This window comes from Rhynchophorus ferrugineus, unplaced genomic scaffold (genome assembly GCF_030347505.1).
Source record: "Rhynchophorus ferrugineus isolate W39M unplaced genomic scaffold, kcgeb_rfMv2 rfM2, whole genome shotgun sequence".
Lineage (NCBI taxonomy): Eukaryota > Metazoa > Arthropoda > Insecta > Coleoptera > Curculionidae > Rhynchophorus > Rhynchophorus ferrugineus.
In genome coordinates this window covers 16,484,907-16,504,704 of record NW_027472581.1, presented here as the reverse complement: position 1 = coordinate 16,504,704, position 19,798 = coordinate 16,484,907, and the positions used below count along the sequence as shown (strand labels likewise).

The 19,798-nt window shown below is 32.2% G+C and overlaps 1 protein-coding gene across 1 annotated transcript in view; it reads right to left on the bottom strand.

Annotated features, from left to right (window-relative positions):
- The window catches only part of LOC143189965 (C3 and PZP-like alpha-2-macroglobulin domain-containing protein 8), a 468,650-nt gene that overhangs the window by 173,153 nt on the left and 275,699 nt on the right, over positions 1-19,798 (bottom strand). Inside the window, exons 4-6 of the mRNA XM_076393989.1 lie at positions 17,152-17,277; positions 8,362-8,585; positions 7,236-7,391 (exon numbers count right to left, since the gene is read on the bottom strand). Of these exons, the coding sequence (XP_076250104.1) occupies positions 7,236-7,391; positions 8,362-8,585; positions 17,152-17,277 (506 nt within the window). The remainder of the gene's footprint in view (positions 1-7,235; positions 7,392-8,361; positions 8,586-17,151; positions 17,278-19,798) is intronic.

The following is a 19,798-nucleotide window of genomic DNA, read 5'->3' as shown; positions in this document are numbered from 1 at the left end:
GGTAAACGTTATATGCGTGGATTTTGATTCATTGGCTATAATGCGCCATGTCCTCAACCATAATTGTATTTGCTGCAGGTGGGTTTGTAGGTTTATTGATGTTGTGACTGGATCTTCATGGGATGCTAAGATTGCTGTATCGTCTGCATATGTTGCCACTGTAGTTATTTTTGTGGTGGGCAGATCAGCCGTATACAGAAGATACAGTACTGGACCCAGTACACTACCTTGCGGAACTCCTGAATATATGGGATTTAATTCGGTATGTTCATCGCCTTGATTTACAATAAATCTTGATCGTCTTGATGATAAATCGCCTTGATTGAATATGAAAAGTAATGTGTGTAGCAAACGCACGTTTTCAGGCACGAAACATGAGAAAGGGGTATAAATGTATGTTGCTGTTACTTTCGCGAGATATAACATGTATAGCTTTGCACCTTGATGTTTTGCAGAATAGAATGAGATACGTGTCAAATCATAACATTGCATACTTAAGCTTTAAACCGTTAGAAAAATCGGCAGTGACTTTTCGGTACACCTGTTATATAGTACAATAGTACAATTTCACTGCAGATATATTGTTCTTCATACTGGAAGCAGGAATGGTTTTATTAATGAAGCAGTTAGAGTTAGATTAAATTAACCATAACATGTTTTTTCTCTGGTTTAAAAATAATATGTAAAGAAATTTGGCGTAACCATCAGTTATTATTATGGATAACGCAGAGTATACGAGTGGAAAACATACAGGTATAACAGGTGGATCTACAAAGGCTGGAATTAAGGAATGACTTGCAAAACATAAATTAAATTTTGAATTATTAAGTTTTGAAGTTAGACTAAGTTGAAGAGTCAAGTATTTCAAATTGTTACTAATATTGTAATATGTGTATTCACAGATCATTTCCTTTAACATATTGAAAAGAAAAACATGGCTAAAAGTTAAATATTGCAATCAGCAGTTGCTCAGCCCACATTAGAATCTTTAAGAGGAATTTGAAGTAAGTACAAATATCACAGTTTTTTTCAAGTAATTCGAAAGGCTTGAAAAATGATAATTATAACACATGTTTCTCCACGAATGCTTTTGAAAAAGATTAATCTATGCTTCAACTAAAAATACTAAGTACTACTACATATACAGTAGAATAAAGTACATAACAGGTCAATTGAAAAGTCCCCGGCCCGACACATAGATGGCGCTACTAGAATTAAATCCATATATTTTTTAGTTAGCCCTAACGCTCAAAAGTTGCGTGTATAAATTTGACAGCTGTCGGATCATTTGTTTGTGAATCATAGCATTTTGAGTGAAGCAACTTTTGTTATTGTGAGAAAAAATGGATAAGAAGGAATTTCGTGTGTTGATAAAATATTTTTGAAGGGAAAAAATACAGTTGAAGCAAAAACTTGGCTTGATGCCGACTTCCCGGACACTGCCCCAGGAAAATTAACCATCAAGGATTGGTATGCTAAGTTTAGACGTGGTGAAATGAGCGCCGAAGACGGTCAACGCAGTGGACGGCCAAAAGAGGTTGTTACCGACGAAAACATTTAAAAAATCCACAAAATGATTTTAAAACACCGTAAATTGAAATTGAATGAAATAGCAGACAGTCTAAAGATATTAATTGAACGTGTACATCATATCATTCACGAATATTTGGGTATGAGAAAATTCTGTGCAAAGTGGGTGCCGCGCGAGCTCACTTTCGACCAAAGACAAGGACGAGTTGATGATTTGGAGCAGTGCTTGAAGATGATCAAACGTAATAAACCAGAGTTTTTGGAAATTATGTTGAGTAAAAAAAATTTTGCGAAAAATATGTATTTTACTATGGTAGGTAATATAGCGAAAATTCTCATTCAGATATTTTCAGCAAATGGAGATCTTCTTAAAAATGATTAATTATGCACAATATACTAAGTTATTAACAAATGATTATTAGAATTTATTATCAGGTTAAATATTGTTTTTTGATGTATTTTTTATACAAATGTTAACGAGTATTTAAATAAAATGTTTTGTTAAATAATTATTTTTGAATTTCCCCCTCTAGTAAATAAACCCGCTTTGCGCGCCCTTCGATGGCTTGAATGAACAAAGTTTGGTTACAACTTTATATATGGGAGATCGCATTCTGAGTGTCTCTATTATGTGCATTGATACTACACATTTTTACCAATCTCGGATAAAAGCATGCTTCAGTTGATTGGAATTATAGTGAATAATATATGTTATTTTTATAACAATTAATCCAATTTTTTATTTTTGAATACCCTAGTTATATATAATCTTCACGAAAATCGTCAAAAGTACTTATAATAAATAACAAGGGCATCCAAACATCAAACAATAGCAACAAAGCTAGATATTCGAAGGGTGCAAATTCTTTAAAATAGTGAAAAAACCCGTTCATTCTAAGCCATCTCTTCGAGCTTCTAGATTGCATTAAAGATGGACGACAATTTATGCCGCTTATCGGCAATTTTAAAAATCCGCCCGATATAATACGATGATGCACGATCCCATTTTGGCATCGGACGGTTTCGGATACGAGAGCAAGGCGCAAAAACTTACAGCAACGGAGGTACGGGTAGACGGAGATATAGAAAACGTGATACCAATGTGGGATTTCGCGCGAATTTATGATTTCATTCGGGCCAAGATGTATGGCAGTTGTTTGCTTGTTGTTTCTTGCCATTACGATTTACGACTGACGATAAGGGGGAATAGCAAACAGATTTTATTTACGTTATGCTCTCGGCCGTCGTACGGTTGCAATTACGTAGTGTGTTTCCAGATTCCGAAAACAATATTCTATATTGTATTTTTGGATACATTCTAGAGGAGAAAAATATATACAACGTGCTAACACGAAGTTCGGAGGAGTCAAGGTTGTTTAAAAATTATATTTATATCAGTGAATGGAAAACCCGTTTTGTTTGTAGAATAACATTGAATTGTATTTATATCAAAGAAATAGTATTAAAAAAGAAAACATTGAATTGAGATATATATAGTCTATCAAAAGAAGTTTTATACATCATCAACATGTATTACTTGCTGCAACTTATGCATTCTCATCATCTTTCATCTCAGTTTATTCTAGTTAAAAAGAGATACAATGCTGTCTGATAAGTTCGAATCTGTAAGCGAACTAGCCTGCAAAAGTCGTTCGATTGTTAAACGTATACAAAATTCTTCAAAAAAATAGTGATAAGAGATTATAAACCGGCAAACGTTATTTTAATGCTTTGTTTGTTTTGATAAATTTCAAATTGTTGCTTATTATTACTCTGATTAAAAATTCGAACTCGAACTAAAAATGAACTCGAACAGAATAGAAGAATAGGAATAGAGAATGATGGAATTGTGAACAAATGTTAGGTAGATTGGAAATTAATGAGTTCATCCAAACCGAAGGTGTTATTAACCATTCCTGTTTGCAGTATTGAGTACCATATATCTGCAATGAATTATTATTAAATGTTATAACCAATAAAACCGATTGTTATTCCGACGTTTACCTTTTTCCATCCATCAACTTGTTGATTGTTCTCGTAACACTATTCTTAGCATCATCTTGTCATGAGTGGCTATTGGGTATATTGGTCCCATTCTAAAATATCCATGACTCATTTATATACATAAATTGAAATAATAAGCCTTCCTTCATTTTATTATATAGTTTTAATAATTGTATTGTTTTGAAATCGACATCTGGAAGTTATATTAGACCTCTTCGATACTTTTCAGAGTAACAGTTTCCTTTGAAATGCTATTATTTTAAATTTTAATTTTTGTATTGAAAAACTACTCACTGTTTTTAACATTGCAGTTCATATATTTAATCTCTGATAGAGCTAATATCAACTTGATCTTGATTTGTAAAAAGGTTTTTTTTGGATGAATTCAAGATAATGTTTTTTATTTTTTGAGATATCTCAGTGTCTATATCAATAATCAGGGTAGCTGCAACATAAAATAGTTCCAAAAAAATTGCAGCAAATTAATATTTAACAATAAAAATGCTTACCTCTCTAACGAATTTTACTGGCAAGAAGGGGCCTCCATTATCTCGTTCCTGTTCAAAGTAGCTGATTAGAGACGCAATCTGTTCTTTCTGGATTCGGAATTTTTAATCAGAGTAATAATAAGCAACAATTTGAAATTTATCAAAACAAACAAAGCATTAAAATAACGTTTGCCGGTTTATAATCTCCTATCACTATTTTTTTGAAGAATTTTGTATACGTTTAACAATTGAACGACTTTGGCAGGCTAGTTCGCTTACACATTCGAACTTATCAGATAGCATTGTGTCTCTTTTTAACTAGAATAAATTGAGATGAAAGATGATGAGAATGCATAAGTTGCAGCAGGTAATACATATTGATGATGTCTAAAACTTCTTTTGATAGACTATATATATCTCAATTCAAACTTTTCTTTTTTAATACTATTTCTTTGATATAAATACAATTCAATGTTGTTCTACAAACAAAACTGGTTTTCCATTCACTGATATAAATATAACTTATAAACAACTTTGACTCCTCCGAACTTCGTGTTAGCACGTTATATATATTTTTCTCCTCTAGAATGTATCCAAAAATACAATATGAAATATTGCTTTCGGAATCTGGAAACACACTACGTAATTGCAACCGTGCGACGGCCGAGAGCATAACGTAAATAAAATCTGTTTGCTATTCCCCCTTATCGTCAGTCGTAAATCGTAATGGCAAGAAACAACAAGCAAACAACTGCCATACATCTTGGCCCGAATGAAATCATAAATTCGCGCGAAATCCCACATTGGTATCACGTTTTCTATATCTCCGTCTACCCGTACCTCGGTCGCCGTAAGTTTTTGCGCCTTGCTCTCGAATCCGAAACCGTCCGATGCCAAAATGGGATCGTGCATCATCGTATTATATCGGGCGGATTTTTAAAATTGCCGATAACCGGCATAAATTGTCGTCCATCTTTAATGCAATCTAGAAGCTCGAAGAGATGGTTTAAAATGAACGTGTTTTTTCACTATTTTAAAGGATTTGCACCCTTCGAATATCTAGCTATGTTGCTATTGTTTGATGTTTGGATGCCCTTGTTACTTATTATAAGTACTATGGATTAATTTTGACGATTTTCATGAAGATTATATATAACTAGGGTATTCAAAAATAAAAAGTTGGATTAATTGTTATAAAAATAACATATATTATTCACTATAATTCCAATCAACTGAAGCATGCTTTTATCAGAGATTGGTAAAAATGTGTAGTATCAATGCACATAATAGAGAAACTCAGAATGCGATCTCCCATATATAAAGTTGTAACCAAGCTTTGTTCATTCAAGCCATCGAAGGGCGCGCAAAGCGGGTTTATTTACTAGAGGGGGAAATTCAAAAATAATTATTTAACAAAATATTTTATTTAAATACTCGTTAACATTTGTATAAAAAATACATCAAAAAACAATATTTAACCTGATAATAAATTCTAATAATAATTTGTTAATAACTTAGTATATTGTGCATAATTAATCATTTTTAAGAAGATCTCCATTTGCTGAAAATATCTGAATGAGAATTTTCGCTATATTACCTACCATAGTAAAATACATTTTTTTCCCAAAATTTTGAGTAAATTTTTTTTTACTCAACATAATTTCCAAAAACTCTGGTTTATTACGTTTGATAGTCTCCAAGCACTGCTCCAAATCATCAACTCGTCCTTGTCTTTGGTCGAAAGTGAGCTCGCGCGGCACCCACTTTGAACAGAATTTTCTCATGCCCAAATATTCGAGAATTATATGATGTACACGTTCAGTTGATATCTTTAGACTGTCTGCTATTTTATTCAATTTCAATTTACGGTGATTTAAAATCATTTTGTGGATTTTTTAAATGTTTTCGTCGGTAACAATCTCTTTTGGGCGTCCGCTGCGTTGACTGTCTTCGGTGGTCATTTCACCACGTCTAAACTTAGCATACCAATCCTTGATGGTTGATTTTCTTGGAGCAGTGTCCGGAAACTCAGCATCAAGCTAAGTTTTTGCTTCAACTGAATTTTTTCCCTTCAGAAAGCAATATTTTATCAACACGCGAAATTCCTTCTTATCCATTTTTTTCACAATAACAAAAGTTCAAACTCGAACAGAATAGAAGAATAGGAATAGAGCATGATGGAACTGTGAACAAATGTTAGGTAGATTGGAAATTAACAGATTAGTTATTCTAGTAGTTTTATATATGTATATATATACATATATATATATATATATATATATATATATATATATATATATATATATATATATATATATATATATATATATATATATATATATGGAAAGGGAAAGGGAAACACTGTACTGAAGGACACAAGAACCAAACGTAAAATGTAAAAATATGCTTTATAATCAAAGTAAAACATATTACTTGGATATACTATAGTTAATTAGGTGAAATATAAAACGCTCCTACTACTCTAACTCATAGGTGGTATGGAAAAGGGTTCAATGCAAATATATTCAAACACAACCCTAACCTTTAAACTATTATAACTGTGTACTTAATTTTAATTTTAAGTCCTTCGATAATATATGCGTTAGTTATATCATAATGTTAAAGTAAATTTTATTTGATTATATTATTTCATTATTTTATTAGAATTTTGTTATATGTCAAAGCTAAAAAGACCTAAAAGTCAAAGTAGATGTGTCAATATTGCGTTAAGTGATAATATTTTTATATATTTTTTGTCTGATTTATTTTTTTTACTCATTGCATATAATGCTCATATTATAAAAAATGTTCTATCATTTAAAAAGAGATCGGGTTTACTCTTAAGCTAATTTCATTATATATGTTAACATCAAAGAAATTGCAATAATTGAAACTAAGAAAAGTAAAGTAGTTCTTTAAAATAAATTATTTTTGATAATTTTATAGTCTAGAAAGTAGATGTTTGATTTTGTTTAAATTTTTTTATGGGATTTAGGAAACGGTACATTTTAAGCTGCTTAAAATATAATATAAATAACATTAACAAGGTAATAATATAAGTAAATTGTTATTATTGTTGAAATAATAATAAAGAAAGCTAAAACAATAGGAATATAATGATAGAAATATTGTCAAAATTTGTTGATAATTATAGGGTTGTTAATTAAAAATGATACGTTCAGTCAATTACAAGTCATATATAAAAAGTCTTACCTGAAGCGCAATTGTATCACTATCGGCAAGTATCGCAGGTACAACAAAAGTACCTTCCCCATTGGAAATTTCAATATCTTGTGAGTATATTGAAGTCGTATTATCGTAGACCTTCACTCGAACGCGCACTGATTTTTCCGTACTCATTGCTTCAACCTGTAACAATATAACTGATTAATAATGAAATATTATCAGTAGAAAGAAATAAATTACTGGTACGTTGGAATGTTTCTCTAATTCTCTTCTTAAAACAATTCTTTATTTTAAAAAAATAAAATAAAAAATAAAAATCTCGCTCAGTCTGAATATAACGACGAAAAAAACAAATTTTTTCAAGCCTTATATCATCGCTCAGATCACGTGATCGAGAGACAACATGTCTGGTAAATACGGTGCATGGGACAGGTTCTTATTTAAGTTTCATCCCAAGCAGATTTTCAGGATTTTTTTAGCATAAATAGATAGTAAATATTATAGAGAGTAGTATGTTATAGCCTAAAAGCTAGCGACGTTTTAGAGAGAGATGTTGCTAGATCCAGTACTATTATCTGTTACTGATATTATTCAAGATTTCAATATATACTAACTTTTTTAAAATTATTTAAATTTTTTTAAAAATCAAATTATAATATTAAGGGATAGCAACCCTCAATATTAATTAATGTTACAATAATAATTAAGTTATTAATATCATTATAATATTATTACATTAAATTATAATATAATAAGAGCTAATTATATATTATATTATTATATGTTACTATAATATAAATTATTTAATAATGTGTTAATAAACGAGTTTTTTTAAATTATTTTTTCTACTGAAACTATTGATTTACTTGAAATTGGAAATTGCAAATTGGTGTGGGCCTTTTTTTTTAAACCTTCTTCTATTGTATTAAAGTAAAAAAAGTAAAATAATTTTGTTTCATGGCCCATATTTATGGCTTTTTAGAATTTTTTAAAATTTCTAGAATATTCCCTAAAGACAATGTTTATAAGTACAATTTAAAATGTATCTAAATAATGGTTTGTTTATGATCTATATTGTATAAAATGTTAAGAATTATATATAACACTTTAAAAAAGAAAAATCAAACCATTTGTTATTCAACAAAATTCTTACCTTTCCAGAGAATGGAAGACCAGGTTTGTACCGACGTCTCATCTCATTCCCGAATCGCAATTCGACGTAATGCTCCTCAGCTACGGAGATATCAGTAGGGCCTTCTCCTGCACCTGGCGCCACCTCAAAGGATGCATAGAATTCGGCTTGCTCGACTTCAACGTAGGCTAACCATCGGCCAATAAGCGCATAAGGGCTCAGTGGCAAACTGAATTCCTTTACACCTTTAACAAAAATTACATTAGGTAAATCTAGCAATCTTGTAATATTAGTATTTTTTGTTGAATCGTTATTTTACATACATGTTAAATATATATTAACTTAATAACAATATTCCTTATTAAACTGATCTAGGTACATATAAGAGGTGAATTGAAAAGTCCCCGGCCTAACATAGTAAAACAAATTTTTTGGCAAAATTAGTTCAAGTGTTTCAAGGGTGATACACTGATCATAGCGACTCTATTTCGAAACCATTTTTGTAGTATGATTTGTCCTTTGCCTTAAAATAGGCCTCAGTTTCTGCGATCACCTCTTCATTCCACGAAAATTTATTTTCAGCGAGCATTTTTTTGAGATCTGCGAATAGGAAATAGTCACTGGGGGCCAGATCTGGAAAATACGATGGATGAGGGAGAAATTCGAAGCCCAATTCATGGATTGTTGACACGGTGCATTGTCTTGGTGAAGCAGCACTTTATTTTCCTTCAAATGCGGCCGTTTTTTCGGCGACTTCGTCCTTCAAACGGTCCAATAACGCTATGCAATAGTCGCTGTTGATGGTCCTTCTTTTTTCAAGGTAGTTAATGAAAATTATTCCATTCCATTCACTGCTTATTGAATCAAATCGAATTGCTATGGGATGTGGCCAATTATTACTACAATATACATGCCCGAAGATACGATTTAGAAAGATATACAATCAATAACTATTTGGATTTGTAGAAAGATGGGTTGTTGATAATAACACCCTATGGTTTGGATGGATTCTCTCGGACACCCCGAGGAAGAAATTGCCAAATGGTGGTAGTATGAACTAGAGATATATTGGAAATTAATACCTTAGTTATTGACTTGAATAGTGGATCAGAAAGTGACACTGACTAAGTGAAACTTTCTGGATATGGGATTATGATTCAATACTGACAATACCAAGACAGGGTGATTAGAGGGGAAGGGAAAGAGATATGAGTATATAATTAATATAGAATAAATGTAAAAAATTGTATTGTAGATACGTGATAATTTAGTTGAAGCATGCAGAAATAATGAATACTAATACACCGATTAATTCTAGTTTTATAAAGAAAAGTATATACAGACACTAACAGAAGAAAGTATGCAGAAATACAGTGTTATCAGAATGACTTGATAAGAAAGCGCAACAACGAAGGAAACAATAGCTAAACATAAAAAGGTAAGCCTGTTCTCAAACAAATGTAAAATACATCACTTGGATGTATAATTGTTAATTAGGTCGGTTAGGCCTTCTATATAAATATAATAACACAATTCTAGTTTACAAACTATTGTGTCTCTTTAGTTAATTGTAGCTTAATTCCGACGATTCCGACGATAACATATGCATCAGTTGTACGATAATATTAGTTATTTTATATATATTAGAATGTTGTTATATATTAAAGCCAAAATAAATTAAAAGTCATAGTTGAAGGCTACAACATTGCGACGTTTTGACATTATAAATTTAGATGACATTTTGCGCAATGGACTATAAAAGTAATACAAAGAAAAAATTATTATATAGTTAATAACCAGTGATTATATGTGAGTCTTATGAAATGATGTTTTGGTTTTATTCTTATGAAAACTGTTACAGTAATGCCAAATTTTTGGTTCAACTTTATAACAATTTTTAGTCAAACAGATAGTAAATTGTCAACATATAAACAACCTTGTGGGTATACTACATAAATCAGAGGTGGTAATTAAAACATTATTCAAAACGTCCTAATTTGCAAAAAGATAATTAATAAAGTTATAAAATTTAAAAAAAACTCAAACACAAGGCAAGATAATGGTGGCACACATTTATTTAAATATATGCACCCCGTGCTCGTTCCGTATTAATTACAATATCAAAAAATACCGACGAGACCGATAAAGGCACGAAATTCGAAAATTAGATGTTTTTATATCAAATATCTAAATATCAAATATCGTTAATCATATAGTTAATCCACAGCGTTAAAACTGAACCAGAAACATTGTTGGCTCGCTTGAGGATTTTTAAGGTTGGGGGTTCCGAACCAGAAACATTGTTGGCTCGCTTGAGGATTTTTAAGGTTGGGGGTTCCTATTTTGGTAAAAATGTGACTATTTCTAAATTTGAGCGTAATCGATTAGGAATTCACAAGAGTGTATCAAATTGTGAGAGGTGAGAGTTATTAAAATCAGATAAAATTATGATTGCAGCCAAACTAGCTGCTAAAATTCCAATGGATGAAACGTGAACTAATTTAAGCAGTAGATTTATTGACTCCCAATTATTTAAATAATACTCAGCAAGCAAACCAATTGAGTTCCACGAGTAAAAAAGATAGAAGTGACGCTACAAGTGTTTAATCATGGGTAAATGAGGTCAAAGATACCGGATGTGTATTACATAAACTGCAATATTAGTTTCTGGGTACCTACCCCTCTTTAAGAAAATAAAATTTTATGTTAATCATAGAATATAAAGCAGAATATGACGTCTTAAAAGAATATGGCCATGAATGTATATGTGTATATTCTGCATACAGTCTTAATGCATATCTATTTCACTTGCATTGCTTGCTTTTCTTAGATGAATTGGGAGAGAGTTTTCATTATATTTTTGCATATCGAATAGATTGAATGAGGAAACAATGAAAGTATTTTTAGTGCCGTGCAAGATATTGAGTAATCTTGTTAGATAAATGAATGCTTGTGTTCTTATATATTCATAAATAAATTTTATTTGTTACCTTGCATGTTGTTTCATTTTATCATTTTTCCTTTAAATTAAATATACTTTTAACTTAGACATAATATATAAACTTAAAATAATAAACAGTAAACTTAAGCAAGATTTTAGATTAATTTGTGAATTCCAGAATATAACAGATCTATTTAAAAGTCCCCGGCCTGACACAAAGATGGCGCTACTATAATTTACTTCATATGTTTTTTAGTTAGACCTAACCCTCAAAAGGTGTGTGTATAAATTTGACAGCTGTCGGATCATTAGTTTGTGAATTATAGTATTTTGAGTGAAAAAACTTTTGTTATTGTGAAAAAAAAAATGGATAAAACGGAACTTCGCGTGTTGATAAAATATTGTTTTTTGATAGGAAAAAATACAGTTGAAGTAAAAACTTGGCTTGATACTGAGTTTGCGGATACTGCCCCAGGAAAATCAACCATCAAGGATTGTTATGCTAAGTTTAGACGTGGTGAAATGAGCACCAAAGACGGTGAACGCAGTGGACGTTCAAAAAAGGTTGTTACCGACGAAAACATTTCAAAAATCCACAAAATGATTTTGAATGACCGTACTGAACGTATACATCATATCATTTACGAGTATTTGGGCATGACAAAGTTCTGTGCAAACTGGGTGCTGTGCGAGCTCACCAAAAACAACGACGAGTTGATCATTCGGACCAGTGTTTGAAGATGATCAACCTTAATAAACCCGAGTTTTTGTGTCGATATGTGACAATGGATGAAACGTGGCTCCATCATTTCACTCCGAAGTCCAATTGACAGTCATCAGAGTGGACTGCACATGATGAACCCCGTCCAAAGCGTGGGAAAACGAAACAGTCGGCTGGCAAGGTTATAGTGTCTGTATTTTGGGATGCGCATGGAATAATTTTCATTGACTACCTTTAAAAAGGAAGGACCATCAACAGCGAGTATTACATAGCGTTATTGGACCGTTTGAAGGACGAAATCGCCAAAAAGCGGCCACATATGAAAGAAAAGAAAGTGCTTCTTCACCAAGAAAATACACCGTTTCAAATATCCATGAATTGGGCTTCGAATTGCTTTTTCATCCACCGTATTCTACAGATCTGGCTCCCAGAGACTATTTCCTGTTCCCAGATCTCAAAAGAATCCTCGCTGCGAAAGCATTTTCATTGAATGTAGAGGTGATCGCCGAAACTGACGCCTATTTTGAAGCAAAGGACAAATCGTACTACAAAAATTGTATCGAAAAGTTGGAGGGTCGATATAATAAGTGTATTAGCCTTGAAGGGAATTATGTTGAATAAAAAAAGTAATTTTGCCAAAAAATGTGTTTTAGTATGGTAAGCCGGGGCCTTTTCAATTGACCTGTTATGTTATACTCTTCAACTATAGGAATAATTTACAAGATTTATAAAAGTTTTTATATACTGATAAATAATTTTATAGTGTTTTGTTTTTCCTTTTTTCTTTTCAAAGTTATTTTAAAATGAGAGATATTTATAAAATATTCTTCAAATTACATTTTTTACATTATAGGGGACGAGAAATATACAAAGACATTTTTACTTCAAATATCATATATAATTTTCAACACTTGGCAAAGTTGCAAATTCAAGTCCTTATGCATGCCAGGATGCTTCAGAACTAGACTATTTTCAGTGGGAGTACCTTAATCAATGCCAATTAAGTTTAGGTCTGAAATATCAGATCTCAGGGTAATATGAAGGAAAATATTACTAGAGACAAGGCAAGAGTTGACAAGACAAGACTAAGATAGTTGTTGTTAATAACTAGCTGTTGTATGTTTACACCGTATTTTAAATAAAAAGAGTTTGATGTGAGGTTTTGTTTTTTTTTAATATATTACAGTAAAAGTAGTTCAAATTTTAATACGTCTGTCGACTAACAGTTCCAAACATAATAAACAGCCTTGCGGTTGTTATGTTATATAAATGAAAAGGCAAGAGGCTAATTAAAACTTTACCCAAAACGTCCTCATTTGCAAAAAAATAATTAATAAAGTTATAAAAAACAAACGCAAACATAAGGCAAGATAACGGTGGCACACATTTATTTAAATATATGCACCCCGTGCTGGATCCCTAATAATTACAATATCAAAAAATACAGGCGAGACCGGCAAAAGGCACGAAATTCCAAAATTAGACGTTTTTTTTTTTGGTCGTTCCGGCGATCAATTTTCATAATCATCACAAAGACCCGCCGCGGCCGCTGCCAGAAAAAGAAAAATTACAAAAGGCAAAAAAAATACCACCCGAAAATAATGAAATGTAAACAAAACCTAATCCCGTGTGCAAATATCAAATTAAAAACGAGAAAATTTGATGATTTTTTTTCCTTTCGGAGGGGGCACCACGTCACATCGAGGAGGAGTAGGGAGCAAAAAAAATACGCGAACGGTACCCTGGAAATTATCCAGACCGACGGGAAACCAATTAATTCGAAAAATTGGGGTTACTAATTTACTTTTCCGATAATAAAAAATTGGGCGCGCCTCTCCTTTCGCCCCGGTGCCTTGTCACGGGTGAAGCTGATTTAATTAATACTTAATTTTCGTTTTGGACGTTTCTTTTGCGGGTGTTTAAATTAAAGGGCGTCGTTGCGGAAACGGGACGGCGCCGGAGGGGGGTCAGATCTGGACCAATCTTAGTCAATTAGCGGGGAATTAATGAAAACGCCAGTTCTTACATTTCCGCATTGCAACCGGAGTTTTCTTTCAAGTTTGTCTTTTATTATACTGGCTAATGGTAAACGGTGTAAATGTTGGTTATGATTTACTTTAAAATAGCCGCAAATCGTTGATGCCTTCTATAGTAAATCTTCTAATGTGAATTAAATACTGAAATAGGCGAAATCTATTATTTCTCAACATATATCAGATTTATTATTACTAGTTAGTAGTGATCGGCCTCTGAGTGATATCCGAGTTTAATAGGTTAATGATATATTCCTCATAATAGAATAAAAACAGATAATTTAAAAATGATATGTTAATATTACAAAAACTTGTTTTGCCAATATTTTCAATATAAGACCAGAAATATATCTGATATATAACATTAATAACAGTAATAAATGTCTATGTATTAAAATATATGCAAACTATTTCAATAACTAACACTCACTAAATTTTTTAAGTTTTAATACTCAAAAAAGTATTAAGTTTAAATTATTACACCACTGAACATTATAACAAAAGAATAATGAGTAAGATTACATTTACAACAGTAACAACTTCTAAGCAGCAAATATAATTATATTTGATTTTTATTTACTTTTATGATATAAACATAAACTTGGAACATTAAATAATGTAATGCATGTTTGTAAATTGACTAAAACAAAAACGAACAAACTTACGCCCTTTACTTTTTATAATATAGAGAGGACATTAAAGTAATCATATTTGTAATCATTAAATTAACTCTTGATTTCTCTAAAGTTAGGTCTGTAAACTAAATAACTAAAATAATTGATCAAAGGTTCAAAGAATAAAGTGTCATATAGTTAATCATAATATAACTCAAAGCCTGAAAAGGGAAATACAAACAGATCCAGAAATGACTATCTGAAAAATTTAACAGATGACAAAGAAACTGACTATTCACTCTGAAAAGCCACGAAATGTTTAAAACACTCATGTCTACACAGTCTAGCTATAAGAGACCTACGTGGGAATTAGACACATGATAAACACCAAAAAAGCAGAAGCATTTGCTGAATATCTAGAAAAAACTTTTAAATCAAACGAAGCTAATATTGAATATAATTTGCCGAACATCCCAAAACCTGGAAAGTCACCAAACGAAATAAAAGCCTATAGACCTATATCACTGCTGCCAGTAATATCTAAGGTTTCTGAAAAACTCCTGTTGAAAAGAATAAAAGAAAAGAATCATAGAGAGAAAAAACCTAATACCAACACACCAGGTTGGACTTATTAACAAGCATTCAATAGTTAACCAGGTCCAAAGAATAATAGATGTTATTGAAAAAGCCTACGAAAATAAAAAAGTATGTTCAGATATATTCTTAGATGTAGCACAAACTTTCGATAAGGTTTGGCATGAAGGCTTTGTTCATAAACTATAGAAAATGTTACCAAAACAACATACCGAAATACAAAAATCGTACATTACAGCTAGAATGTTTAGAGTTAAACAAGAAGAAACTTACTCTACAATAAAAGACGCTAAAGCAGGTGTGCAATAAGGAAGTGTACTGGGGCAAATGCGTTATCTACTCTACACTTGTGATATTCCACAAATGGAGAAAATTACGTTGGCTAGATTTTTCTGTTGATACTGCGATTATAGCTGTCGGAGACAATAGTGGAGGAGCAGGAAGAATAAATAATTGGACACATGCTTGGAAGATAAAAATTCAGGAAAATAAATCTGTATGTGCAGTTTACCTAAAATCAGACAGTACAAGCACCAATAACATTAAATAATACTATCACTTCGTATAGAAACAACGCTAAATATCTCGGAATGAATCTTGATGAAAAACTTCGCTGGAAGGGACATATAAAGAGGAAAAGAAAACAACTGGAGTTGAAATATAATAAAAAGTATTGGCTAATTGGAAGAAAATCACAATTATCAGTACATAATAAATAGCTATTATATAAGCAAATACTGAAATCTATATGGACATACGGAGTTCAATTATGGGGCTGTTCTGCAAAAAATAACATAAACAAATAAAAAAATTTCAGAAAAAGTCAGAAAAAACGCGTGAAGAACGTCTAGAAAAAAGGTGACTCTAGCGGAGATATTAAGCTAACAAGGCATAAAAATTAACCCCGGTAAATACGTATAAAGAAGAAAATACATGAGAAATACAAAAGATGAAAGAAAAAGAAATTGTTTAGACTGTATGCCAAAGGACTTCCCTAGAACAGCGAAAAGCTGGAACATTGAGAGAAAACGAAGAATAAGAGAAGTTGTGGAATTTTCAAGATGTTCGATAGGAAAGACATCGTGCGCATTCCAAAATTAAATATTAGTCCTATAAATTAATTTAAAAGGATTTCAGCATATCATTCACAGGCTTTACTTTTCAGTATGCGTCAATTTGTCGAAATGCCAGCAACCAATTTTTTATTGTGTTAAAAATGTCCGAATTTGTGTCGAGAAAATAGCGTTTTTGAGAAGTTTTATTTTTTTAATTCAGTATGAAGATCTCGAATAATATGTGAAGCTTATGGCAACCAACAAGTCCACTGTTTTGATTGCTTCATGGTCTTTGGTGCTTTGTGATGAATTCATGTTTCGAAAGGGCGTAAAACTTGTTCGGATTGCGGCTGAACATCGTCGAGCACTTCTTCCAAATACGAGTGTTTATGTAAAATGCGATGTACCTGCAGAGTTTAATTTTTTATCGTTTTTTAATGAAAGGCACTAACTTACTAAACTGCCGTCGTATTAGATTAGAATAAAATATTTACAGGAAATGGAAAAAAGCTTGCCATTATACAATTTACCATTAATAAACGGAGTAAAAGCAAGACATAAAATAAACTTCGGCGTTGCTGTTTTATTTCAAAGTTACCGATTTCTGAAATTCAGGATTTCCGAAAACGCAAAAGGAAAAGCCACAAAAGGGAAATTTAAAACTTTGAATTTAAACTTCAGTTTTGCTGTTTCAAAATCATCAATACTCGGTTTTATATTTTCGCATTAAAATAAAAAATCCTTTAATTTTCTCTTTTAATATGATTAACGTCAAAGATGTTTTATCTTTGGTTTTGCTTTTTATTAGCTGATTAGTAATTGAAAAAGAAATATATAAATAGATTATGGTTACCTTCGTCAAGAGGAACCTGATCCCAAACTGCTACCTTGGTTCCTTGTGGATCTTTGACGCTTATGGTACCTATGGCTCCTGATGCTATTTGTAGATCGTGATCCAAGGCAAGAACCCAAAAAGACACTGAAAATAAAAAGTATATTATAATTATCTCAAGATAATATATTGTATTAGACATTTTAACTAAATTTAAAAAATTTTATTAAGAAATATTATTCTGGCTGTTATTTTTATACTGTTGTTTTGGATATGTCTGTCGAAGAAAGGGTGAAATAATCCCTTGGAAGGTCTTCTGTAGCCAAACTTGAAATCTTCTGATCTGAAAAGTAGGTGACGGATGACCGAAACTAGAATGGCAATGTCAATTGTGATGAGATTTGATTAAGAATATTGGAAGTCCTGGGTGTTAACAATGGTGCATTGGTTGAAAAGTAGACAGTCTTCCCGAGTTACTAAATAATATTAAAACTTATATTTAATATTATGTTGATTGAGTTAGTTACAAGCGTGAATTTAATCACTTTATATTTTTACAAGAGAAAGAAACTAACAAGAGAAAGAAAAAAATCTATTCGTTCTTCATAAAAACAAAGAAGAAGAAATGTGTTTTCGTCGCAGCAGACATTAGACGGCTCAGTCATAAGCCGTCTAATCCACAGTCTATCACGACTATAACGGATTTTTATAAAAAAGGATGGATTTCTTTAAGGAGGTCATAGACAAAGTTTTATACAATCAAAAATGCTAAAAGAATTTCAAGCTTTAGGTTCCCTAATTTTCCTAGAAGTACATTTCCTTCCTACTTATCATCAATATGCATCTAAATTTAAACTTGAAACAGGTCAATTGAAAAGTTCCCGGCATGACACATAGATGGCGCTACTAGAAATAAATCCAGAGGTTTTTTAGTTTTCCCCTACACTCAAAAGACGCGTGTATAAATTTGATAGCTGTCGGATTATTAGTTTGTGAATTATAACATATTGAGTGATACAACAACTTCTTTTGTTGTGAAAAAAATGGATAAAAAGGAATTTCATGTGTTGATAAAATATTGCTTTTTGCAGGGAAAAAATACAGTTCAAACAAAAACTTGGCTTGATGCCGAATTTCCGGACACTGCCCCAGGAAAATCAACTATCAAGTATTGGTATGCTAAGTTTAGACGTGGTGAAATGAGAACCAAAAACAGTGAACACAGTGGACACCCAAAAGAGGTTGTTGCTGACGAAAACATTTAAAATATGCACAAAATGATTTTGAATGGCCGTAAATTGAAACTGATTGAAATAGTAGGGACTCTAATCAACTGAACATGTACATCATATCATTCACGAATATTTGGGTATGAGAAAGCACTGTGCAAAGTGGGTGCCACGCGAGCTCACTTTTGACCAAAAACAACGACGAGTTAATGATTCGGACCAGTGTTTAAAGATGATCAAGAGTAATAAAACCGAGTATTGCGTCGATATGTGATAATGGATGAAACATGGCTCCATCATTTCACTCTGAAGTCCAATCAACAGTCATCCGAGAGTACTGCACACGATGAACCCGCTCCAAAGCATGGGAAACCGCAACAGTCAGCTGGTAAGGTTATGGCGTCTGTTATTTTGGGATGCGGACGGAATAATTTTTATTGACTACCTTGAAGAAGGAAGGACCATCAACAGCGACTATTACATAGCGTCATTGGACCGTTTGAAGGACGAAATCGCCGAAAAAACAGCCGCATTTGAAGGAAAAGAAAGTGCTGCTTCACCAAGACAATGCACCGTGTCACAAGTCAGTAAAAACGATGGCAAAAATCCATGAAATCGGTTTCAAATTGCTTTTTCATCCACCGTACGTAGATCTGGCCCCCAGCGACTATTTCCTGTTCTCAGATCTCAAAAGAATGCTCCCTGGGAAGAAATTTTCGTCGAATGCAGAGGCGGTCGCTGAAATTGAGGCCTATCTTTAAGCAAATTACAAATTGTACTACAAAAATGGTAGGAGGGAATTATTGTTGAATAAAAAAAAATAATTTTGCCAAAAAAAATGTGTTTTACTAAGGTAGGCCGGAGACTTTTCAATTGACCTGTTACTTATACATTTCTGCTAGTATATATTTTTTGTATTTAAGTATCATTATTATAAAATAGTGTTATTAGCAATTATAGATCTGACAGGCTATATGTTAAACAAATTCTATTTCCAGTTTACTTCCCACTGATAATATTGTAAAGCCCATCATCATTCCCTGGTAGACGACATTCAAGAAAACATCGGACGGCGAATTAGGGTTTTTATCTTTTCGCCGGTCCGTGAGGTGTGTGCTAGTGAGCGGGAGAGACTTTTCAACTAACAACAAAAAACAAAGACTGCGCTGGAAAGTCACTTGACGCGAGGGTTTTCGACGGTTTGTTTGAGGACTTTGTTCTTTCTTGTTCGTGTAATTTATTTATTCGTCCCTGTCTCTAATGTGAATTAACTTCTTGCCTCTCGTAAGATATGTTTATTTTTCAAATCGTTAAACGCCTGGCGCAGTAACGAGTTTTGGAACAAAGCTTCGGCTCGACAGTTTCCATCGTCATATGTTTAATTAAATTCTGTTTATGAATATTAGTTAATTGGGTATTCTAGTCTAGAAATTTGAAAA